The sequence below is a fragment of the Spermophilus citellus genome (genome assembly GCF_964194105.1).
Source record: "Spermophilus citellus genome assembly, chromosome: 9".
Taxonomy (NCBI): Eukaryota; Metazoa; Chordata; class Mammalia; order Rodentia; family Sciuridae; genus Spermophilus; species Spermophilus citellus.
Window position 1 is genome coordinate 121,101,509 of NC_138191.1, and position 24,882 is coordinate 121,126,390.

The window sequence follows — 24,882 nt, forward strand, 5'->3', positions numbered from 1 at the left end:
GGGAAACGCTCTGAAAAGCGTCCATGTCGAGTCCTGGAAACTACAATTACCAAAGGGCCATAGGACCCTGGGCGGTTTCTCTTTTCCGTCGAGTGAAACGTCTGAAGTTGCTTCTGAGGGATCACCTTGACTGGGTAAGTTGGTTGGAGAAAGTACTCATGGTGAACTGAGCTGGCTGCAGACTTTTTCGTACTCCAGCCCGGTTTGGGGCTCCCTTGCCTCTCGATGCCGGGAACCTCACCTTGACCTTTAGTCTTCGTGCCACCCCCCCCCCCCGTTCCCTATTCAGACTCCTCTGGTTTCCCACCCACACGCTAAATCCTCGCACTGTCAAACTCGCGCGCCCCGCAATCGTTTCTCTCGGCGCAGCCTCGCGCTCTGTGCCCCGTGGTTTTCAGGCAGGTGGGTGGGTCCCTATTTCTTTTTCTCTTTGTCGTGGGCTTTAAGTCAGCCAGTGTGGTTCTCATCCAGCCCAGCCTCTCCCTCTGTGGCCTCCCTGGGACCCGCTTTCTTCCTCTCTAATCTGGAGGTGGCCGTCAGCGAGGTGGCGAGGTTGGGTTGAAGAGCTGGCCGGGGTGTAAGTGGATCTGTAAACCGTCAGGTCTCCACAAACGACATTTACGAGACCTCATCGAGGCGCTTTTCTAGACCCAGCAAGCTTGTTGCTCAAGCGCGTCCTTTTGAACGCGATGTCTCCATTAACAGCAGGGTGAGATTTCCTCACTTCCTCCAGAGACCGAAGGTCACACAGACAGTGAACTTTTAGTATCCCGGGGGCCCTTGTCTGAAAGGAAGGCTGCTAGAGGCGCTTATCTTGGATTCTGTCCTGAAATAGCCAGTGATGAAAGGTTCACCTGGCTGGCAGAGAGGCCGTCCCTGCTCCCTAGAAGCAGGGCCCCAGCAGGAGGACAGCTGCAGTGTGAGCCCCGTCATCTATGCTCTTTGAGCTCTCAGGGGCCTGTGTAGTAACTCTGGCTTTGGCAGGGTGACTGAGACCTGAGAAATCCACTTTACTGAAGGGTATCATCCAGGAAAAATCAAAGAGACCTTGGCTGGGTATGTTGAAAGAGAGACTTACCGTTGTTAACGAGTTAGTTCCTGACATTTTGTGAGTACTTAAAATATACCAGGCCCTAGGCAATATCAGTTTACTCATTTAAACTTATGAAATGTCCCCATTTTACATATAAAACAACTTAGGCTCAGAGAGGCCATGTAGTTAGTTAAAATAACTACAGGTGTAGCTACCTTGCATGGCTCTCGTGCTCTCTGTATGTCAGGGGGCTTCAAATACATAATCCTCTTCAACAGCCTCATGAGTAGTGTTATTTCTATCATGTGGTTAATTCTTAGAGGTTTAGAGTTTAAGGAACTTGCTCAAGATCTCACAGCTGCCAGGCATGGTGGCGCAGGCTTGTAATCTCAAGGGCTCAGGAGGCTGGGGCAGGAGGATCATGAGTTCAAAGCCATTCTCAGCAATTTAGTAGGCTCTGCCTCTAAATAAAATATAAAAAAGAGCTAGAAATATGTCTTAGTAGTTAATCACCGTTGAGTTAATCCCTGGTACCAAAAAAAAAAAAAAAAACACCTCGTAGATAATAAGAACCAGAGGAATTCAGTTACCAAAGCTTTTCTTTTCCTACTATGCCATATAGTTTTATTTTTAGATAAAAAGATTAAAAAAGAATTGAGGGGTCTGGGGTTGTGGCTTAGCGGTAGGGCACTCACCTAGCATGTTTGAGGTGCTGGGTTTGACCTCAGCACCACAGAAAAATAAAAATAAATAAAGGGATTTAAAAAAAAATTGAGGGTTTAAGTCAAAGTCAAGGAAAGAAACATTTACTGAGTCCCTATTCTGGGAAAACATGGATAAATGGTTTGGCCTACAAAGAAGTATAAAACAGTCTTTTTAAATTTTCTTTTAATTTTTTAGTTATAGTTGGACACGATACCTTTATTTTATTTTTATGTGGTGCTGAGGATCGAACTCAGGGTGTCGCCTGTGCTAGGTGAGTGCTCTACCACTGAGCTACAACCCCAGTCCAAAACACAGTCTTTATCCCTGGAATATATCTAAAAGTTTTAACTGTGGGAAAATTTAAAGAGCATTCATTGAATAAATTAATTATTGAGACCAACTGTGAAAAGGGCACTACATTAAGCCTAGTGACTGGTAGGAACTTACTTTTGGGGTGGCCATTGGCGATTATACCCGGTGAAAACTTAGTCATGAAAAACAGGGGACTAGAATACAGGGTACTGTCAGTGTTCATTGCATGCACACAGGTCTGAACAGAAAAAAGACCTCTCACTATCTAGACCAGGTGATCAGAAATACCAGGAAGCTTTTAAAAAACTAACTGGGGGACGGGCATGGTAGTGAATGTCTGTAATCCCAGTGACTCGAGGCTGAGACAGGAGGATCACAAGTTCAAGGCCCTAAGCAACTCAGTGAAACCCTTCTCCCTCCCCCCCCCCAAAAAAAAACCCAAACTAATTGGGGGCTAGGGTGTAGCTTAAGTGGCAGAGTGCATGCCAAGCATGCATGGAGCTGTGGTTTTATTCCTAGCACCTCAAAAAAACCATAACCATATTGACCTCTGAGAATGGAGGCCCTAGATTATACTTTTTTGTCCACGGTTTGGGGAGGGACCCAGGGATTGAATCCAGGGGCATTTAACCAGTGAACCATATCCTGAGCCCTTTTTATTTATTTGCTTTTATTTTGAGACAGTCACTAAATTCCTGAGCCTAGCCTCAGACTTGCAGTCCTCCTGCCTCAGCCTCCCAAATCACTGGGATTACAGGTGTAGCATGCCTGTCTAGAATATACATTTTTGAAGTTGCCTGTATGAATGGGATCTAGGCCAAGGAATACCTGAGCTACATTCCATAAGGACCACTGTTGGAGGCAGGTCACTGTTGAAAGCTGCTAGAAGAGCTGCCTAAAGCAGCCCTGTGATTGGATTCTAGATAAGAGATGGGGACTGTGCTCAGAAATTTAGAGGAGGAAATGTTGGAAAGACTTGGGAAATATCCCCAGAGGACATGGTGACCTCACTGGGCCTGGATGGATGGAGAGGCTCCTGGACAGGAAAAAGCCTACCATGAACTGTTCAGACAAGAGGAGCAAAAGAAGCAGAGACACCTGCACCGATTTCCTTGGAAAATTCCACAGTGTTTTTAGAAAGGACTCTGGATGCTCTGGGTGGATTGTCTTCAGTAAAATTGGTCAGGTTGGGGTTTTCCATCTCATTCTACCTGAGCACCGGTCAGTGTGAGTGTAGGGAATACAGATTCATCTCTTCATGAAAGCCTCACTCTGGCCAATAATCTTTTTTCTTTTTTCTTTATTTACAATCAGAATTTAATTGATGACCTTCTCAGAAGTTTGCCAGGGATATCAGAAACACCTGCTCCCCTCTGGGCCGCTGTTTCCAAATCCACTTATCTTGCCGCCTGTCCCACGCGCTGCTGCCTGTGTAGGATGAGATGAAAAATCTCTTCCCATAAGAAGCTACTGATCACTGAATCCTGAAATCTGACTGTCTTTGGCTCTCCCTTCTCCCTTGATTTCTCCAAACCCATACAGTTGCCAAGTCCATTTGGGGAGGAGGGTGGTATACTGGGCATTGAATCTAGAGGACTCTACGACAGAGCTACATCCCCAGCACTTTTTATTTTTTTACTTTGACACACTGTCTTGCTATGTTGCTGAATCTGGCCTGGAATTTGCGATCCTCCTGCCTTAGCCTCCCTGCAATAAAGAATTTTTTCTTGGGCAGTGCTGAGGATGAACCAGGGCCCCACACGTGCTAGCCAAGGGCTCTACTGCTGAGTTACCCTCCCAGCCTTTTCCAAAACCTGTTGTTTTTTCAATCAACAGATATTTTCTGGAATCTTGCTAAGAACCAGGTAGAATGCCAGGTGTTTTCAGTGCATTATTTCACTTTATCTCCTAGTGTCCCTATGAGGATGGGAAATGAGTCTTACGAGAGGTCAGATGACTTGTCCAGGGGAAGCAAGCTAGGCCACAATGGAGCTGCACCCCAAGAGCAGGTCTTTCAGATGTGGTTTCTTGCGCAGCAGCCCTTGGACATCTGCCAACTCATTTCAGAGCAGAGTGGCACTCCTTAGCCTAGCTACCCTTCAGCTTGCTCCTCTCCCCTCTGTCCATCATTAGCCACTCCCCGTTTCTCATTCTCAGCACACTGCCTTTGCCCACTATTTTTCCTACTTGAACATCAGCCTTTCCTGTTTCCCCCTGCTCCCAAGCTCAGGGAGCACTCTGTCCCCTCAGAACCCCTGCTATCTGTCTCTTATGACAGAACTTGGCAGTTGCTTCACTGTCATGTGGGTGGCATGCTTCTCATGACCCAACCGTGCTGTGTGTCCATCAGCAACAAGGGCAAAGGTCAGGGCCTGAGGCTAAGAAGCTCTGGTCAACCACTGATTACATCAGGAGCTTAGCATCCTTTTAAAGAGAATTGGGTTGATTTTCAATATTTTTTAAGATGGTGTCTTCCAGTGTTGCCCAGGCTCACCTTGAACTTGTGGAATCAAGTGGTCCTTCCATCTTAGCGTGCCAGAGTGGGATTCTTTTATGATTTGCTTCAGAGAAGCAAAATGGAGTTAAGTCTATGGTACAAATAAAATGAGACTGAGAGCATAGCTATCTTAGTGATAGAGCGCTTGCTTAGCCTGTGTAAGGCCCCAAGTTCCAACTCTAGCTCTGTAAAAAAAGAAAAGAAAATTGTTAAATAGAATGATATTAGGATTATTTGGGGTGTCCATTGGACCAGGCAGTTGGAAGTTGGAGAGCAGGAGATGTGTGTTTAATAATGATTCTGGGGCTGGGGATGTGGCTCAAGCGGTAGCGCGCTCGCCTGGCATGCGTGCGGCCCGGGTTCGATCCTCAGCACCACATACAAACAAAGATGTTGTGTCCGCCGAGAACTAAAAAATAAATATTAAAAATTCTCTCTCTCCCTCTCTCTCCCTCTCTCCCTCTCTCTCTCTCTCTCTCTCTCTCTCTCTCTCTCTCTCTCTCTCCTCCTCTCTCACTCTCTCTTTAAAAAAAAAATAATAATGATTCTGCTTGTGACCTTGAGCAGCTCACTTAATCTCTCAGGATCTTGGCTTCTTCAGTAAAGTGCATGTATGTACCAGGCCAGGGACAGGGAAATGATCTTGGGAGGATTGGCAGGAGCAATTTCTGAGGACTTTTCTTGCCTAGGCGTGCTTGGACTTGAACTCTCTGAACCCTCTGAGAGCATCTTGCAGGAAGCAGAGTAATACAGTAATTAATAACGTGGAATGCTTTAGCTGCTCTTGATTGCAAGCAAGAGGAATCTAAATTCTGTTGGTTTATTAGTTGTTGTTGTTTATTTTGCAGTGTTGGGGACCAAACTCAAGGCCTGGTGTGCGCTGTTGGGAATGTATTGACCCGGGTGATCAGAAAGTCCAGGAATGGGTCAGGTTTCAGTTATAGTCTAATCCGGGGACTCATTTCCCTGTGGTTTTCTCAGCTCTGCCATCTGTGAATGGAGGAAATAGAGGGGCGAGGTGGCACAACAGTGACACAGGTTTATTCATGACAAAGCTGCGGAGGGGGCCCGGTGGAGACTGACACCTGTCTTCTACTCAGCCTGGGCCAGACACAGGGGCAAGAGGGAGTGGGGGAATTTTTGCAGTTGTGCCATTGCTAGGAGATTGACCCAAAGGACGTCACCTCTATTCTGTGAGGTGCTCACCGTTCCATGTCGAAGCAGGTGTTTTCAGGGTTCCTGTCCCAGATAACCATGTCCTTTTTTTGTACGACAATGAAGCCTTGTCTGGGGCTTAAGGTCAGGCTGAGTCAGAGTGACCACAAGGTGATTCTTAGAAATTCTAAGATATATTTCAAAATAGCGTTGCTATGTCAGGTTCTGCCTAATGCTATCCACCATGGTAGCTTCATTGGCAAAGTATCTACAGCAGTTCAAGGCCAGGTGACCTGTGACATCTACATTTCACACTAGTGCAAAACAACAAAGAACTTTACTCCCCTCAACCATCAAACCAAACTAGCATTAATATTTTAGGTCAGTGGTGTTGTGTGTGTCTGAGTGTCCCCCACGAGCAGGGTCAGTCGTGGCTAAGAGCTCCGTGCCTGGCTCTGGCAGACCTGTGTGTGCTCCTGAGTGAGGTAACTTGGGAAAGTTATTCAACCTCTCAAGCCTCAGTTTTCTCATCCATAAAAGTGGATCTCAATACTGCCCACCTCCAAGAGTTGTTGAGAGAATGAAAGGAGCTCATGGATGTGAGGAGCGTAGCTCAGTGCCCACAGGGTGACTGCTACGCCGGTAGCCTGTGGAGGGCAGGTCTGTGTCGCGGTCTCTGCCACAGTTACCCCTGCACTTGCATACAGTGGGTGCTGCATAAACACTTACTGGAAGTCTTCAGTTCCCACTTTATTTCTTTCTTTTCCCAGTGCTGGGGTTGGAACCCGGGGCCTGTGCACGCCAGGCAAGTGCTGCATCCCCAGCTCTTGGCAGGTTTGAAGATGGAAGTTCTTTCTCCTCTTCACCACCATCTCCTCACCTCCCCAGAAAGAAATGCAGCCCCTCTACCTTAGCAAATGATTTAATGAGTGACTGGCAGGGAGGATGGGGAGGTGAGGGGTGAGGGGACGGAGCTGCAGTGGCACATGACTCATGAGCAACAAAAAGCCAAGAGGAAACCAGCAAGAGGCTGTTCTGTGTTCCACCCTCCAGCCGTCAAGTTCAGCACCGCCCCAGTCATAGGATCAGTTGCCGTTGAGATGGGGACCAGCCAGTCGGTGTGCTTCCCACCTGTCTCAGGACCCCACCTTGTAGGCTGTGGGGATGTGATGGAGGGTCAGAGTCTCCAGGTAGGTGTCTGCAGCTCCTCCCCTACACGTCTCCCCTGTTTCTGTCTGTGCTGGGTCTTTTTTTTTTTTAATATTTATTTTTTAGTTTTCGGTGGATACATATCTTTATTTTACATTTATGTGGTGCTGAGGATCGAACCCAGTGCCTCGCGCATGCTAGGTGAGCACTCTACCACTGAGCCACAACCCCAGCCCCTTTTTTTTTTTTAATTTTTAATATTTATTTTTCAGTTTTCGGCAGACACAACATCTTTGTTGGTATGTGGTGCTGAGGATCGAACCCGGGCCGCACGCATGCCAGGCGAGCGCGCTACCGCTTGAGCCACATCCCAGCCCCCCTTTTTTTATCTTTTATTTGCATTTATCTTATCTGAGTTTATTCCTGTGCCATAGTTTTTGCTTCTTCAGTTTTTTCTGGGATGCCTTTACTTTCTGTGCAGCCTTCTCTTCTGGTTTAGAAACAGTTTGTTCCTTTTCAGTGAGGATCCTCTGGATGGGGCAGGGAGCTCGGGTGTGGGTTCATCCAGACGTCTGTAAGGACAGTGGTGCACCTTGGGTGCTCTGTTCCATGGATATGTTCAAAGACCGAGAATCTACATCTAAACCCTTGAGTTCAGTGTCACTCTCTGCATTTTTTAGCAGGTGCAACAAAAATTCAGCATTCTTTTTGGGCCACCGACCCTGTGTCCAGCCCTGTTTGGCCTGCACACTCCTCCCAATTCCACCATTGTAACTCCGGAATGGCGCACATCGCTTCTTTAAAGTAACGCCTTGCACGGGCTTGGTGGCTTTTCGGATATGTACCCTTGATGGCCTATGTGGTTTCATGAATCTTCTTAAAGTGAACATGAAGATCTGAACCTCTTGATTTTGTGGGGTTTTCAGGGTCAAGAGAGTAGGGAACCATTTTCACAGAGCATCTCAGGCCACTGAGAGGAGGAGCTGTTGCTTGGTCTTCATGGTCACTGGTGAGAGTGCGCAGTTCCAGGTGGGGAAGCTGAGCTAGCGCTGGTCTGGATTTGGTTATCAGCCCCCAGGGCTGTCTTCCTCTTATCAAGTACCAGACACTTCCCATTTGACCTAGATGAAGTGTTCTTTCTTCAGCCAGGAGGAAAGGGGGGCGGGGCCCTAGCTCAAGGGGCAGCTCCCAGCTCCTCCCTCCTGTCTTGAGAGCAGATGCCTGACCCTTATGGGAGTTGGTAAGAGGAAGAAGAGTGAGCCACGTGCCATTGCCCTTGACTCCCCAACCTGGGTGCGAACTTGGTGGCCCCATCTCTCCTGCCTCCATCTGCTCCTTCTGGACTTTCCTTCTACCAGTTTCTAGGTTTGTTGGTTTGTTTTTTGGCATCGGGGATTGAGCCCAGGGGTGATTTACCCCTGAGACACATCCCCAGCCCTTTTTACTTTTTATTTTGAGGCAGAGTCTCAATGAGTTGCTTAGGGCCTCACTGAGTTACTGAGGGCCTCATTGAGTTGCTTTGAACTCGAGATCCTCCTGCCTCAGCCTCTCAAGTGGCTGGGATTATAGGCAGGTATCACCAAACGTGGCCAGTTTCTAGGTTTTTCTCTGCTGGCTCCTGGTTTCCTCGTGAGAGGCACCCACTTTTAGTAATCCCTCACCTTCTCCTGTGTAAGATGAGTTCGTCCTGAGAGTTAGCCTAGAGGACTAACTACTCATGGGCCTGTGTGACCCATTATTAGTGCCTCATTCAGCACAAGGGCAAATCTCCACTCCCATGGCTCCTCCAGGCCTGGGCTCAGGACCAGATTTAAATCTTTTTTTTTTAAATTATTTTTTAGGTATAGATGGACACAACACAATGCCTTTATTTTTATGTGGTGCTGAGGATTGAACCAGGTCCCGCCCGTGCTAGGCGAGCACTCTACCGCTGAGCCACAATGGCAGCCCCAGATTTAAATCTTTTTATGTCCTAAGCACTCGAAGTATTTTGGCACCCCCCCCATGTCATTCAGAATACCACAAGCTATTTGAAATAACATTTTTCATGTATGCTAAATTCCCTTTTTTCTAAATGTAAAATTCAGGTGTGTCATTGAAGCTTAAGGTTCCCTGTGTGGATGCCCTGCCTGCCTGGTGCCCTAACGGGAGATCCAGAGGTGCCTGGGCTTCTTGCTCTGAGCAGCTGCTCTCTTCTTTCCTGCAGGGGAGCTTCTTTCGACTCTTCTACCCCTGCCAAGAGTCAGAGGAAACTGTGGAGCAGCCCCTGTGGATCCCCCGCCCTGAGTACTGCGCTGGCCTGGCCGATTACCTGAGGTTGAATAAGCGCTGGGTGGGGTTGCTGTTCAACCTGGCTATGGGTAAGGCTGGCCCCGTGCTTTCCCAGCTGCTTGGTTATGTCCCTAGGCTGTCCCCAGGTAGACACAATACCTTTAAGCTTGCAGAGTCCAGCCCTTTTGCAGTGGGTGGGTGTGCAGAGCTTGGCCATTGAGTAGCGCTCTCCTGGGCTCTGAATCCAGGCTCTCTGATTTACTAGTCGTGGGGCTTGGGCACGTTCCCTGATCTGTCTGAATATCTACCTTTGTGGGGTCACAGTGTGGGAGGTGTGGGGTCAAAGCCTCTGATGCAGTGCTTGGGATGCGGGATGCCTGCCTAGGTGGCGGGTCTGGCTGTTTGTCCAGCAGGTGCTCACTGCCAGCCATCCTGCAGGTTGGCCAAGCTTCGCTCTCGGGGAGCAGGGTCTCCTGCAGTTCTCCCTCCAGGCCTCCCATCTTCTGGGCAGGGCCACACGAAATCATCCACTTTCCCCCAAGGATTGTCCAAGGTCCTCTGTCCACTCCTTGGCATCTCAAGGTTGCCAAGACTTGCTTAGCATTGTCCCCATGAATGATTTTTTTTTTTTTAAGAGAGAGAGAGAATTTTTTTAATATTTATTTTTTAGTTTTCGGCAGACACAACATCTTTGTTTGTATGTGGTGCTGAGGATCGAACCCGGGCCGCACGCATGCCAGGCGAGCGCACTACCGCTTGAGCCACATCCCCAGCCCCGATATTTTTGTTTTCTTGCCATCTTGGTAGTTGAGCCCAGGGTCTTTCTTGCTCAAGTGGGTGTTCCACCATGTAGCTACACCCCCAACCCCAGGCCTTTGATATATCTCCCCATTTTACGGGGTACAAGGGATTGAACTCAAGGGCACTTGTCCACTGAGCCACATCCTCAGCCCTATTTTTGTATTTTATTTAGAGTCAGGGTCTCACTGAGTTACTTAGCGCCTCACTTTTGCTGAGGCTGGCTTTGAACTCAAAATCCTCCTGCCTCAGCCTCCTGAACCCCTGGGATTACAGGTCCACTCCCATTTTTTTGTATTCCCTCTCCCTAGGGAAGAAAAGTGGAAAGCATAGGCTAGGTGATGATTGTCCTGGGATGCTCAGGGGTGGTTGGCGGGTTCCTCAGAGGGAGAGAACCCCTGCCTATGCTGGGCTGCCCTCCTGGTGACAGCTCTGGGCCACCAGGGATTCTATAGCCTGTGTCTCTGCTAGGATCTTGCCGCCTGCCTGTTAGCTGGAACGGCCCCTTTAAGACGAAGGACTCTGGATACCCCTTGATCATATTTTCCCATGGCCTTGGAGCCTTCAGGTAAGAGCTTATATCCCTGTCTGGGGAGACTTGGCCTAGTGACAGCGACAGCTGCTGAGTCTCAACTTATTCTCAAAGGGCAGAATGACAGACATGTCCATCTGCTAGCCGTCTTAGCTCCGTCTGCTCCGTGCTGTAGCTTCGGGTCCACCTCCTCTGGAGGACCCTTCCCAGGACTGCTTTGTGCAGCCTCCACATCCTTCAGGTCCGTGTTCCACATCTGCATAAAGGTGTGCTTTCACCCTCTGTTCCCGCCCAGAAGTGCTAGAACTTTATATCTGGACAGCCATTCACTCAACCTGTGTTGACCGCCTGCCCTGTGTGTGGCACTGGGTGTCGGGGAATGGGACAGGCTTGCTCCCTGTGCTCACAGCTAACAGCGTAGCTCAAATCCCCGCCGTGCCACTTGTGCCCCATGTGACCTTGGGAAAGTTGGGTAACTCTCTGAGCCTAGATTTCCACAGCTACCAAAGGGGGATGCCACTCCCAGCGGGTGGCTCGTTGAGGCCTCAGTTGGACGGGTGCCTCCTAGGTACACACTGGTGTCACTTCTTTTCTTTTCTCTGTGTGGAGGGACATGGGGTGGCAGACTCCACGACCTCTTCCACCAGACTCTCAGACATGATACCCACTGAGCATCGTTCCTGCGGGTTCTGCTTCCGCCCCACGGTGGGACCAGCTGAGCCTGTGATGTTTTCTGTGCTCATCATCAACTGTCCCAGAGCCGGGGCTGGGGATGTGGCTCAAGCGGTAGCGCGCTCGCCTGGCATGCGTGCGGCCCGGGTTCGATCCTCAGCACCACATACCAACAAAGATGTTGTGTCCGCCGAGAACTAAAAAACAAATATTAAAAACAAAACAAAACAAAAAAACTGTCCCAGAGCCTCACGCATCTCGCAGGTTTCCTCATCGCCAGACCCTTGGCCGCGCTCTAGCTAAGGAGATGTTTTTGTTTTTGTTTTGTTTTTTCAGTGTTGGGGATGGAACCCAGGGTCTGTCTACCTCTGAACTATATTCACAGCCCTTTTTTTTTTTTTTCCTCAACCATCCCAGGTAACTTTATTTCTAATATTTTGCAGAGGCATGAGTTATTACAATAATATTAACTCTAATACTTTAAAAAAAATTTTTATTTTATTTTATTTTTTTTAGTCATACATGACAGCAGAATGTATTTTGACATATAATACATACATGGAATGTACATACATCAATCATGTTGTCTATTCTATTCTGCTGCCCTTCCTGTCCCCCTACTCCTTCCCTCCTCTCCCGTCCTTTCTCTCTATCCAATCTAATGTGACACACTTTTTTTTCTTTTTCTCATTACAACATCATATATGTATTCTGTAACAATGGGGTTCTCCTTCCATCTTCCGTGTAACTCCCTTTCTCCCTCTTTTTCCCTCCCACCTCTCTTCCATATTTAGCGGTAGTCTTCTTCTCATGCTCTTCCTCCCTATCCCATTTTGAGTCACCCCCCTTATATCAGAGAAGACATTCGGCATTTGTTTTGTAGGGATTGGCTAACTTCACTTAGCATAATCTGCTCTAATGCCATCCATTTGCCTGCAAATGCCATGATCTTGTTATTTTTTAGGGCTGAGTAATATTCCATTGTGTATAAATGCCACTTTTTTAAATCCATTCATCTATTGAAGGGCATCTAGGTTGGTTCCACATTCTAGCTATTGTGAATTGTGCTGCTATAAACATTGATGTGGCTGTGTCCCTGTAGTATGCTCTTTTTAAGTCTTTTGGGTATAGTCCGAGAAGGGGAATAGCTGGGTCAAAGGGTGGTTCCATTCCCAGCTTTCCAAGGAATCTGCATACTGCTTTCCAAATTGGCTGCACCAATTTGCAGTCCCAACAGCAATGTATGAGTGTACCTCCCCTCCCCCATCCTCGCCAGCACTTATTGTTGTTTGTCTTCATAATGGCTGCCATTCTTATTGGAGTGAGATGGTATCTTAGAGTAGTTTTAATTTGCATTTTTCTGATTGCTAGAGATGGTGAGCATTTTTTCATGTATTTGTTGATTGATTGTATATCCTCTTCTGAGAAGTTTCTGTTCAAGTCGTTGGCCCATTTGTTGATTGGGTTATTTGCTTTTTTGTTGTTTAACTTTTTGAGTTCTTTGTATACTCTAGAGATTAGAGCTCTATCTGATGTTTGAGGGGTAAAAATTTGTTCCCAGGATGTAGGCTCCCTATTGACCTCGCATATTATTTCTCTTGCTGAGAAAAAAACTTTTTAGTTTGAATTCGTCCCATTTGTTGATTCTTGGTTTTAACTCTTGTGTTATAGGTGTCTTATTAAGAAATTTGGGGCCTGCCCCCACGTGATGAAGGTTAGGGCCAACTTTATCTTCTATTAGCCACAGAGTCTCTGGTCTGATTCCTAGCTCCTTGATCCATTTTGAGTTGACTTTTGTGCATGGTGAGAGAAAGGAATTTAATTTCATTTTGTTGCATATGGATTTCCAGTTCTCCCAGCATCATTTGTTGAAGATGCTATCCTTTCTCCATTGCATGTCTTTAGCACAGCCCTTTAATATTTTTTGTTTCAAGACAGTGTCTTGCTCAGTTGCCCAGACTGATTTGAACTTGGGATCCTGCCTCAGCCTCTGGAATAACAGATATGGATTGCGGACGTGGCTCTCCTCATCCCGCTGGGGAGATCTCTTTTAAAACCAGAAATTATCTTGTTATTCAGCACCTTGAATGGTGCCTGGTATGTTGAAGATGCTCGATAAGTATTTGTTGAATGAGTAAGTGAATGCCCCCCCCCCCCCATTAGAACTTTTTTTTTTGGTACTAGGGATTGAACCCAAGGCACTTAACCACTGAGCCACGTCCCCAACCCTTTTTTTATATTTCATTTAGAGACAGGGTCTCACTGAGTTGCTAAGTACCTTGCTAATCTGCTGAGACTGGCTTTGAACTCAGCCTTCCCAGTTGCTGGGATTACTGGCATGTGCCACCATGCCTGGCCCCTAATTAGAATTTTTAAAAGCTCTTTGAACTTAATTCAGTTCTTTTCATGGTCTTACCTGGATGCAGGTCCAAGGCAGTTTGCAGCCTCATGTCTTGCTATTTACCCATTCCAGCTCTCCAAACAAATTGGCCTTTCACTTAGTTAAAAAACACTTACTTAAAAAAGTGTTATTTCCTGCCTGGGGGCCCTCGTCTGGTGTATTTTGAGGCCTTTCCCTCTGCCTAGAATCTTCTCACTGTTCTGTTCATAGGTTCCTCTTTCCCTGCTCCTTCTTTTGCCTGGCTAATTCCCAGTTACCCTCAGGGTCCTCGTTTAGAGGTCAGCTCCATAGGACACCCCTCCTGACCCGCACATTATCTGTGTACTTCTCAGTACTTGTCATAATTATGATGAACTTATTTATGTTATTCATTCTTTTTTTTTAAATATTTATTTTTTAGTTGTAGTTGGACACAGTATCTTTACTTTATTTATTTACTTATTTTTATGTGGTGCTGAGGATCGAACCCAGGGCCTCATATGTGCTAAGCGAGCGCTCTACCGCTGAGCCCCAGCCCCAGCCCCGTGTTAATTATTCTTTAATGGCTGTCTTCCCTATTTCTAGATTGCAGGCTCCGTGAAGGCAGAGACCTTGTCTGTGTCATTCCCAGTGCCTAGAAAACGATAGTCTCCAAAGAAATACTCATCCCGTGACTGCAAGGGCTGTTTTGCTGGGTTCTCATTCATTCAGCAGACACCTGTGGGCACCTGCTCTGTGCCAACTCCGTGGCACGAGGGGAAGGTTCTTCCTAAATCAGGGATTGAATCCCCAAGAAGAGCTGGTATAGAGACTTAGCCTGGGCGGAAGTGGAGCATAGATGCAGAGGTGAGGCTGGCAAGGCAAGCAGGTAAACTGAGAGCCTGCCTCGTGCCAGAGCTTGTGCCAGGGTTGGGCATTGAGTAGTAAGTGAGAGTCTCTGCCCTCAGGGAAGCGGTGGTCGGGCCAGGAAAAGAAACTAAGAAACATTCCCGCCTGAGCCCACTATCCTGCTCTGGGAGAGTAGTGAGCACCTGACTTGGAAAGTGGTCTTTGGGGTCTAAGAATCTGTATTCAGATTTCACGTCTCAGGGACCAGGTGGAGCCAGTTATAAACACTCTTCATTAACCAGAGTGAAATTCCAAGGCAGGGCAGGGACGGCCAGGGACGGCCAGGGACATTGTTTCCTCTCCATTGCTGGTTATTCGGCTCTGAGGTCCTTTCTGTGGGTCACAGACCTGTGGCTTCCCACCCAGGGAGGAGCATGTGCGCTGAGGTGTGGGACAGGCAGGCCACTGTCACCAGGCCCTACGCAGTCCTCTGAAGTGGGCAGGCGGGGACGCATGCTTGTTTTTTTTTTGTTTTGTTTTTGCAGTGCAGGTTTTCAACCATGCATAGTAGGCAAGCACCGTACCACCCAGCTGCACCCCCAGCCCAGGGACACACGCTCTGTACACTGAGCAGGTGGGCTGTGATGGCAGGTTGGCCTAACGTTGCCACCGCTACACAGTTCAAACTAGGAAGGCAACAGAAACCTCTCTGCCTCTGAGGTGCAGTTCCCTGCCTCCCCTGGGAAACGGGGAAGGGGAACAGAGATCCAGGAAACTGATCTTGCTGTGTCAGTGAGGATTTGGGCAAGTTGTGTGTAACAGAAAACCCCAAATAATAGAGACTAACACAAAATAAAGTTGTTGTTTTTTTTTCTCTTCTGAGAGAGAAGGAAGCTAGCGGTAGACAGGGTGATATTGTAGTTCCTTGAAGTTATTGGAGAATCAGACTTATTGTATAATCTTGCTCTGCCCCTTGTGGCTTCCATTTCTAAAGTCCTCTCATGACCCAGGATGACTGCTTTAGTTCTAGCCATTAATCTGCATCCCAGGCAGGAGGAAGGAGCTTTATAAAGGAAATTTTATAGGAAGTTCTATGTAACACAACTTGTTTACATCTCATTGACTAGTCCTGCTCTGCCAATTATGGTAGCATCAAACTCTGTGTGCCTATTGAACCCTTGAAATGTGTCTGGTCCAATCAGGTAAGCTGCAAGTATGAAATGTTTGCCCGTTTCAAAGACTTAATATGAAAAAAAGGTAATAAAAAGTTTCATTAACTTAAAAGATTTTTTATTATATGTTGTAATTATAATAGGTTAAATAGGTTATAATTTAATAAATCATAATAAAATGATTAAATATGATTAAACAATTAATATTTAATATAATTAAATAAGATACGATTAAAATATAATGGGTTATTATAGATTAAATAAAATGTGCAATTAAAGTTAGTATGTTTCTTTTTATTTCTGGAAACATGTCTATGAGAAAATTTTAAATTACTTATTGATTTAGCATTAAATTTCTGTTGCACTGTGCTGCATTAGACCTTTAACTATACAGACTAACAGCTGTAAGGGAGGCTGGGAAATATAATACTTTGATGGCATAAAAGGGTCGTTGGCCAAAAATCAGATTCTGTTATTGAGGAGAAAGGGAAAATAGGTGTTTGGGGTAGGCAGTCGGTCTGCCATATTCCTTTTTTTCCTTCTCCTGGGCAGGTGGAAGACAAAAAAATCTGCATGTTAAGTCGTATTTAAATTGCATATAAAAGAAATGTGGTGCATGCCTATGACCCCAGCCACTCAGGAGGCTGAGGCAAGAGGATTGTGAGTTCAAAGCCAGCTTCAGCAATTTAGCAAGCCCCTAAGCAATTCAGTGAGACCCTGTCTCAAAATTCAGAAGGGCTGGGGATGTGGTTCAGTGGTTAGGCACCCCTGAGTTCAATCCCTGGTACCAAAAAAAGAGTTTCTGTCTTCCAGGAGCTTAATAGCTAATTTGGGGGACATACAGTGTATGACAATAAAAATGCTATTGAAGTAGTCAAAATGTATTTGGGACCCGAGGCTGGGCTCACTGAGGGTCCAAGGCCCTGTGGGTTGATTTGCAAACAGTGCCTGAAGGAGGAGGCGGAGCCTTGTGGGATGAGAACTGTGGGGCTTGGGAACAGTACCTGGAGGAGGGCTGCCCGCTGGGGCACTTGCTCTGCTTAATCCTTTGGGGTGGTCACTAGCAGAGCATGGCTGGAATGGGTGCAGTGGAGTCGGGTGAGCCCTGGGCCGTTCTTTTGATCCCTTCTCCCTATTCCTTTCTTCATCTCTAGGACGTTGTATTCAGCCTTCTGTATGGAGCTGGCCTCCCGTGGCTTTGTGGTTGCTGTGCCAGAGCACAGGTGAGGGATGACAGTCACCGTGAACTTTCCTGGAATGGGTGCCTGCAATGAGTGAGGTATAGGCTAGTCCTCTATCAGTGTTTTCTTTTTTAGCCAAATGTGATAGCATACACCTAATCCCAGTGACTCAGGAGGCTGAGGTAGGAGGTTTGCAAGTTCAAGGCTAGCCTCAGCAACTCAGTGTGATTCTGTCTCAAAAAAATAAAAAGGGTTGGGGTGGTTAAGTGCCCTTGGGTTCAACCTCCAATACAAAAAAAAAAAAAAAAAGTTTTTAGATTTTTGTTTTGATCTTTGCAGTGCTGGGGATCAAACCCAGGGTTTTGCACATGCTAGGCAAGTGTTCTAATATAGCAGTATCCCCTGTGTGTTATTTCTAATCCTCCCAACAATCATATAAGGCAGGCGTTATGCCCATTTTAAAGAGCAGAAAACCAAAGTTCTAAAATGTTAAATAACTTGGCCAAAAGTAACACAGCTGAGCTGGTGCTCAAATCCTGGTCTGTCCAAAAATATGTCTTTTTCCTACTCTTCCTTGCATGCCTCAGACCCCTTCCCTACTAGCAAAAGGGGAGACCACGTGACTTGGCTGAGAGAGGAGCTGGTCAAAGGGAGAAGTGAATTCATGGTGTCTTCTGCCCTCTCCCCTACGGCGGGTGTATTTCAGAGACCAGTCAGCTTCGGCTACCTATTTCTGCAAGCAGGTCCCAGAGGAGAATCAGCCCACCAATGAGTCACTAGAGGAGGAGTGGATCCCCTACCTTCAAATTGAGGAAGGGGAGAAGGAATTCCATGTTCGGAATCCCCAGGTAGGCGTGTGCGACCAGGGAAGGGGGGTTACTGAGCCTGCTTTCACTGTGTTGTCAGCTGTCTGTCACTACAGTGAAATACCTGGGAAAATTAACTTGTAAGAGAAAAGGTTTATTTAGCTCATGGTTCTGAAGGTTCTAGTCAAAGATCAGGTGGACCCATTGCTTTGGGTCTTTAGTGATGCTAGATGGCAATGCGGGGGGAGAGCAGACCCACCCACCTCGTGAGCCAGGAAGCAAAAGTGAGGAAGAGACTGGGGTCCTGCAAGTTCCCACCTCCTAAAGATTTCACCCCTCCCAAAGTGCTCCTCTGGAGACCATCTTGAATACATAGACATTTGGGGGATACTCACCCAGACTGTTGCTCTCAATAAACAATTCTTTTACCTTTCTAAATCTTTATTCCCATCTTAGTGGGAATAAATGGGGTATTAATCAGGACTCTTAAAATTGCCAGTATCAGAAACCCAGCTTAAGTTTGTTTAAGCAAAAAAGGGAACTGATTGGCTCATATAAGCAGACTATAGGAAGAGCGAGACTGGAACCACCTTCAGGCGCCATCAGTTCTTGCTCTCAGAGGGAATTCACTGTCTCTGGCTCTCTGCCGTTGGGCTCATCTGCACACTGGCTTACTTCCTGAGGTTTGAACCACAGCCCTCTGCAGCTCTGAGCTTGCATATGTTCAGCTGTTTGGGGGCTATTCCCTAGTCCCCTACATCTTGCCATGCTGGAGTTTGAAAAATCCTGGGAGAAGGAGTCCTAGCCTGCGGAGAAGTGCCAAAATGAAAGTTCCTACCAGAAATGCCTAGTTAGATTTGGGGTGGGGTGGTCCTCATCATCTCATGGGATCCTCCTGACAACCCTGTGGGCAGGCAGAATCAGAACGACAGGACTGATTGCCTTGTGCTGATGGGCGGTGCTCATGTGAGCTGCAAGGGCCCCTGTCCTTGCTGAGTGTAGGGGGCAAACCTTCCTTGCATTCTTCCTCGGTTGGCTCTGTAGATGAGATTTCTTGTTGGATGGTTGTGGAATTTCCAGTTCCCACTAGTCTCTCTGTTGCAGGTGCATCAGCGCGTAGGAGAGTGTGTGCGGGTATTGAGGATCATGCAGGAAGTCACTGCTGGGAGGACTGTCCTCAACATCTTGCCTGGAGGGTTGGATCTGATGATCTTGAAGGTATGGCAGCAGCTGGTGTGACCCTTGGTTACATGGAGCAAACCAAACTCACTATCTTAAACCAAAGAGAACTTACTGGTTCACATATCTAGCAAGACCCCAGGTCAACTTTAGGCCAGTCCAGGGTCACACTGTCCTCAAAGCTCTTCTCTCCCTTCTGTATGTGGGTGTCTTTCTTACCATAGTCCCTGCTTTTGCCTAGAAAGATGGTTGCTGGCAGTCCAGTCCTGTATCTCAACTCACTGCACCAGAATCGAAAAGAAAGGAGACTGAGTTTCCTGGCTGTGGCCCTTTGTGGGTCACAGGCCCCTTCTGGACCAATCACTGAGTGTTCTGTCTGCCTGCTTCTGGGTGGGGACTTGAGCAGCAGGATGCTGGTTCCCACCAGGGCTGTGTGGACAGAGGAGGCGTGTGCATTCCCTCAGGGAGGATCTACTTCAGGCTGGCTCCTTCCTGTGAGGGACTCCCGGGAACCTCCAGGAGGTTATGCAACCATCCCTGCCATAGACTGGAGTGCCTAGGAAGACACCTTCAGACCCCGCCATTCACCGCCCCCACCTGATTTCCTCAATAGCTCAGGCTTTATTCATGGAACCAAGAAATCTCATAAAAGCATGAAGAAAAAAGAACAGTTCTTTTGGACATTTTGACATTGGTCCTTCCAGTTATTTTTAAAATGCATTAATACATACATGCGTATTTTTGTTTACTTATTTTTGATATAGGGAATTGAACCAGGGACACATAACCACTGAGCTACATCCCCAGCCCTTTTTTGTTTTGAGACAGGTCTCGTTAAGTTGCTTTGGGCCTTGCTAAGTTGTTGAGGCTGGCTTCAAGCTTGTCATCCTCCTGCCTCAGCCTCCCAAGTCTCTGGGATTACAGGCATGTGTCACCACACCCAGCTCATACATATTTTTTAAAACAATAATGTTATCATTTAAAACAAGTTGTTCTGTGGGCTTCCCCCGCCCCCACACACACTTAGCAAAACAATCTGTCTTTTTGTGCTAGTCAGTGGTTTGGGGTGGCATGATTTTTAGTGGCCATGCAATATTCCGTTGTAGGAGTAGGCACACCCCTACATTATTTCCTAGGTGATCTCCTTACACCAACTTAGGAAGTCAGCATTGTTAACCTCTCCATATCAAAAGAAAACAGATTAGACAGGCTAAGTGTGTACCCAAGAGTACTCAGCTCAGTGGTAGAGTCAAACTTTAAACTGGAATTTTTTGACCCATAAACTGTGTTGTGTGGCTCAAAACCTCTTTAAAAAAAATCTCTCGTAAGCCTCTGGTAGTGTCCTCTAAGGAGAATCATCTTCCTGGATGGCCAGCAGTGAGGCAGGACCTAGAATCTGGAGGGTTTTACCGGTGCCTTGCTGTGTGTGGTCCCCTCCTCTGGAGAAGCAGCCTCTGAGCGCGGAGGTTCAGGTCTACCTGCCTGGGAACCTGAGGAAGGGCAGCCACGGCCCAGTTCAGTTATTTGAGAAGCAACCTTTGGAAACACAGAATTAAAAACCATAAGTAATTTTCAACCATCAGACCAAGTAAAACTTGATTATTTCCTGTGTTGACACACTGGAGAAGTAGTCATCCTCCTAAACGGCTGGTGACAGACAGTAGGGACTGCCCCGAGGAGAGCCATTAGGCGTAGTTCTCAGCAGTACAGATGCATGTGTGCTTTGATCCTCCCATCTCCAGTTCTGGGACTTCAACCTGTAACACCTGCCCTCATGAAGTGTGCTAATGTGCAAGTTATTTCTTCCTGTACAGAGTGTAACAGCAAAAGATTGACGGTAGCTTAAACGTTTACCAGTGATAGAGATGGTTGATAGGCTCTGCAACCTGGCTGTATTGTTCGGATAATGCTCACTGCTACAGCACATAAACCCCGTATCTCAGTGGCTTATACTATTGAAATTTATTTTTCGGGGCTGGAGATGTAGCTCAAGCAGTAGGCGCTCGCCTGGCATGCTTGCGGCCCGGGTTCAATCCTCAGCACCGCATACAAATAAAGATGTTGTATCTACCGAAAACTAAAAAAAAATAAATATTAAAAAAAAAAGAAATTTATTTTTCTCCTGTGTAAAGTCTTTGGGGTACCCCTGAGCAAGAGGTGAATCAGGGATCGAGGCTCCTTTTACCCTAGGATTCTACCATCTCATTTGTTAAATCCCAGGTTTGTTGTGTACATTAAGCTAACAGAATGGGAGAGGGCAAGGAGGTCCCTCTGAGAGGGTTGGTGTGGACCAGCCTTGGGCTTGGAGATAGCACTTCTGCTCACGTTCTGTTGGCCAGAACTCAGTCGTGAGGCCTCATCTGACTGCTGGGAAATAGTCTAGCTGTGCGTCCAGGAACCGATTTGGTGGTTAGCCAGCTGTCTCTTCCATGGGGAAATAAAATGTAGCTGTAAGAAAGGTTGGGGAAGCTCTTTCTGTGCTGGAATTGCTACACAAAACAGCCTGATACTGAACCATTAGTATAAAAAGAGGGTGACGAATGTATTCCTGTTTGCTTATGCGTGCAGAAAATGTTAGCTGTCTGTGGGAGGAAGTGGGCAACCTGTGGAAAAGGCATGGGGAAGGGAGAGACCTCTCAGTACTTCTGGTTTTCGGAGGCACCTGAAGGTATTGACCTATCTTTTAAAAAGCTGAAAAGTCCACCCAACGCAGTGGCCAAGCTGAAGGTACTGAGTGAAGGGGGAGGATTCCAGCAGGAAGCCTTTGGGTGAGGGAGCAGGCTTCAGGGCAGAGGCTGGGCCACAAAGCCAGAGAAATGTCTGGCCCTCCTCAGCAGGCAGCTGCAGTGGTTTTTTATATAACCATGCCCTGAAGGCTCATGGGGACAACCAGAAATAGATACTTCCAGATCATGTTAGAATGAACGGATTCTTTCTCTCTTCTTCTGGGCTTTGGATAAAAATCAGGACAGATACTCAAAGAGGAAGTAGAACCTGAGTGAGTGACTGCACAAACAGTCTTTGCTCCAGAGCAAAGTGGAGGTGCCACAGGAACACCCCCAACCTCCCCTCAGTGTGGTCCGGAGATCCCCAGGACCTGTTCATAAGGCACTGGAGGACGGAGAGAGATCTTATTCTCGCCATGCTCTAAACTGGCGAGTCAGTGTGGAACCTGACAACATGTGTCCATTCACTTATTCATAGGTTTTTTTTGTAGTTGTACAAGGACAACATGCCTTTATTTATTTTATTTTTATGTGGTGCTAAGGATCAGTGCCTCACACGTCTGAGCTGCAGCCCCACCCCTATTCATGGGTATTTGAATGTCCACCCGAGGCCGGATATTGGTAGGTTGGTAGATGGTAAGATTACAGAAATAAAGGTGAAATGAAAAATGGTTCTCAGAACTTCTGCCTGCAGCAGGCTGTTCATGCCCAGCACTGTCTGCCTGCCTGCGCTCATAGGCAAGAGGGTCTTTTTTTTCTGGTGGTGTACTGCTAGGATTGGACCAGCGCCTCATCCACAGTAGGCGAGTGCCCTACCACTGGGTGACACTGCGCCTGCTCCGGCAGGAGGCCCAGTGTGGCTCTGGTGGCCTCCTCTGTGTCAAGCCTCCTCATCCCCTCAGTTGTTCTTCCTCTTGCTGTTGAGGAATTCCTTAAGGGGGAAAAAAAAAGTCCCAAATTTCTGGCTTGGCTAAGTTCTGTGCTTCCCTCAGGGCAGCATTGACTTGAGCCGCGTGGCTGTGATGGGACATTCATTTGGAGGGGCCACAGCTGTTCTGGCTTTGGCCAAGGAAGCCCAGTTTCGGTGAGTTTCCCAGCGATGCCGTTGCTCCGGCTCATTCATTCACTGTTGTGCTCGTGTATCAGGAAGTGAGTGCTATGTTCTAGGTGTGTTGGGGTGGGGGGGCTGAAGATTCAGTGGTTACCAGATCTCTGCCTTCCTGGAATTATGTCACCGTGGGACAGCCTGATGCAGAAGCTAGCAGATAGGGAGGTGCCCAGCACCTGAGTGCAGTGAAGAACATGAAACAGGCTGTTGAGCTGGACATGAAACAGGCTTCTCTGAGAAAGAGACATAAACAAGACGAAAGGCAAAGAGGCCAGCCGTGCAAAGGTCCGGAGGAAAGTCCTCCCCACTAGTGGGAACGACTAAGCAAAGGCCCTGAGGTGGACGCATGCTGACTGTATCAGAGCAGGCGGAGCGTAGTGAGGGACAGGCACCGATGACAGGGCCTTTGGGCCAGGGGAGGGAAGCTTAGATTTTATTCTAAGTTCTAGGGGAGGCTAGTGAAAGATTTAAAAAAAAAATGCATCTTACTTTGAAAAAGTCTGTGGCTACTCTAGCTACTGTGCGAAGGATGGATGGTGTCAGGACCAGACTCAAGGCCAGAGGCGACTGTCCGTGAGCTGAGAGGTGAAGGATTTGCGTGAGGGTGGAGGGAGCCGGATGAGAGAAGTGAGTGAAACACGGGGTGCACTTTAGAGTTTCAGGGTTGAGTGTAAGTAAGGTGAAGGAGGGGAAGTGGAGACTTTCCTTTGGGTGACCATCATTTGAGATGGAGAAGATCCAGGTTGGGGTGGTAACTAATCGTAGGGCCGTGGTTCTGCCCTCGGCACCGAGGAGGTCTTCCTGACCTCCCCTGCCAGGCCAGCTCTGGGCTCGCCCAGCACCTTTCAAACTGGGGCACTGAGCTGAGTGGCCGCTGCCTTGCCTGTCAGTCTTCCCTGCCAGCCTGGGAGCTTCCTGAGACTCAAGCAGAACTCTGTGTCCAGAGCACAGGGTTAAGCACCCAGCAGGCGCTCAGTGAGCACTGAAAGGGTGAGTGGCTGACTGAAGTGCCATTGTGCATGACTGGAGTCAGTGCCCCGAGAGCAGGTCCAGAGACAGAGGTCTGGACCTTGCTGTCGGAGAGGATCTTTGGTAACTGGTAAATCCAGGATCCTAACTGAGGGGCCTGGGCCCTGGTACCTCCTCCCTGGCTTCCTGAGCCTTTAGCCCACTGGAGGGAAGCACCCCACCCTCCCCCACCACCCTGACTCTTCTTGCCCGAGTTTCTGTGTGGCAGCTCCAAATATCTGGTCCTCTTCCAGATGTGCTGTGGCCTTGGATGCTTGGATGTTTCCTCTGGAGCGTGACTTTTACCCCAAGGCCCGGGGCCCTGTGTTCTTTATCAATGCCGAGAAATTCCAGACAGTGGAGAGCGTCAACTTGATGAAGAAGGTTTGCACCCAGCACAAGCAGTCCAGGATCATAACTGTCCTGTGAGTAAACCCCGTGGGCAGGACCTTGTGTCCTCTCCATTGACACCCTTAATTTCTTCTGGATTGTCTCGTAGTATCTGGAATTAACAGAATACCCAAATAGCTCCTGAATTCCACAATCTTAATTCCTTTATAGTTTCTTCCCGTCCCTCTTCTCCACTTAGCTCCACCTACAGGGATTTCTGCAGGAGTTGATCAGACTTTACAACAGGGTTTACCTGGTGCTTTCTGGTAGAAGAGCATTGTGGGATTGCGTGTTAGAGAGGCAGGGGTGTGAGTCTGGGTGGGTTCCAGAGATCTCTGTACCCTTCTTGGAGTTTTGTTGGGTTTTTTGGAGAGTGTCTGTGGGAGACCTTTGACCTCCATCCATTGGAAGTTCCTTAGCACTTGCATGAACATTTGAATCCACAGGTGTCACTCTAACGTGTTCTTTTCCGTGACCTTCTGTATTCCGGCCAAACCACCTTCTCTTCGCCTTCACCTCTAGCACCATCAGTTGGTTTTCTCCTGGGAGCCACTTTTCAGGAAGCAAACAATTTCTGGTGACTTAAAGACAATTCACTGTATCCGAGGTGACGAGGACCTACAGAGACGGGACTGAAACCACCCTGGCTTGATCCTGTCCTGCCTGAGCCCAACAGCACACACATCAGGGGTCCCAGTTCCCACTTCAGGAATGGGATGTGGCTGTGTGCCCAGACCTTCAGAGTCACTCGGTGGTTGGCATGTCCTGACTCCAAGCCCCTGAACATCAGTCTGTTGACGGTCGGTGGCTTCTCCCCGGCCTGTCTTGGCCCAGGCTCTCCACTAGGACCAGCCCCTCCTCTTTCATTTTGGTTTCATGGCGTTGGAGGGGACAGGACTCCTGGAATGTCTGTCCAGGCCAGACTCCAACATTTGTGACCACTGGGAAGAGGAGGGGAGGGAAGTTGGGACAGGGCGTGC

At 47.8% G+C, this 24,882-nt stretch overlaps 1 protein-coding gene and 1 pseudogene across 9 annotated transcripts in view; one reads left to right on the plus strand and one right to left on the minus strand.

Annotated features, from left to right (window-relative positions):
* The window catches only part of PAFAH2 (platelet activating factor acetylhydrolase 2), a 32,536-nt gene continuing 7,654 nt past the window's right edge, over positions 1 to 24,882 (plus strand). Inside the window, exons 1-9 of one of the 8 annotated variants that reach the window (XM_081306222.1) lie at positions 1 to 134; positions 6,756 to 6,892; positions 9,058 to 9,211; positions 10,392 to 10,488; positions 16,659 to 16,727; positions 17,392 to 17,533; positions 18,596 to 18,709; positions 22,389 to 22,480; positions 23,767 to 23,937. In XM_081306222.1, coding sequence (XP_081162348.1) covers positions 6,803 to 6,892; positions 9,058 to 9,211; positions 10,392 to 10,488; positions 16,659 to 16,727; positions 17,392 to 17,533; positions 18,596 to 18,709; positions 22,389 to 22,480; positions 23,767 to 23,937 — 929 coding nt within the window. In that variant the 5' untranslated portion in view covers positions 1 to 134; positions 6,756 to 6,802. Of the gene's footprint in view, positions 135 to 1,099; positions 1,109 to 6,472; positions 6,893 to 9,057; positions 9,212 to 10,391; positions 10,489 to 16,658; positions 16,728 to 17,391; positions 17,534 to 18,595; positions 18,710 to 18,915; positions 22,363 to 22,388; positions 22,481 to 23,766; positions 23,938 to 24,882 lie in introns of those variants that run through there. The other 7 variants (XM_081306223.1, XM_081306221.1, XM_081306224.1 and 4 more) reach the window with 7 other exon arrangements.
* On the minus strand, positions 6,992 to 8,069 carry LOC308655866 (large ribosomal subunit protein uL22-like; annotated as a pseudogene). The gene has a single exon. The product of its transcript is annotated as a large ribosomal subunit protein uL22-like (transcript).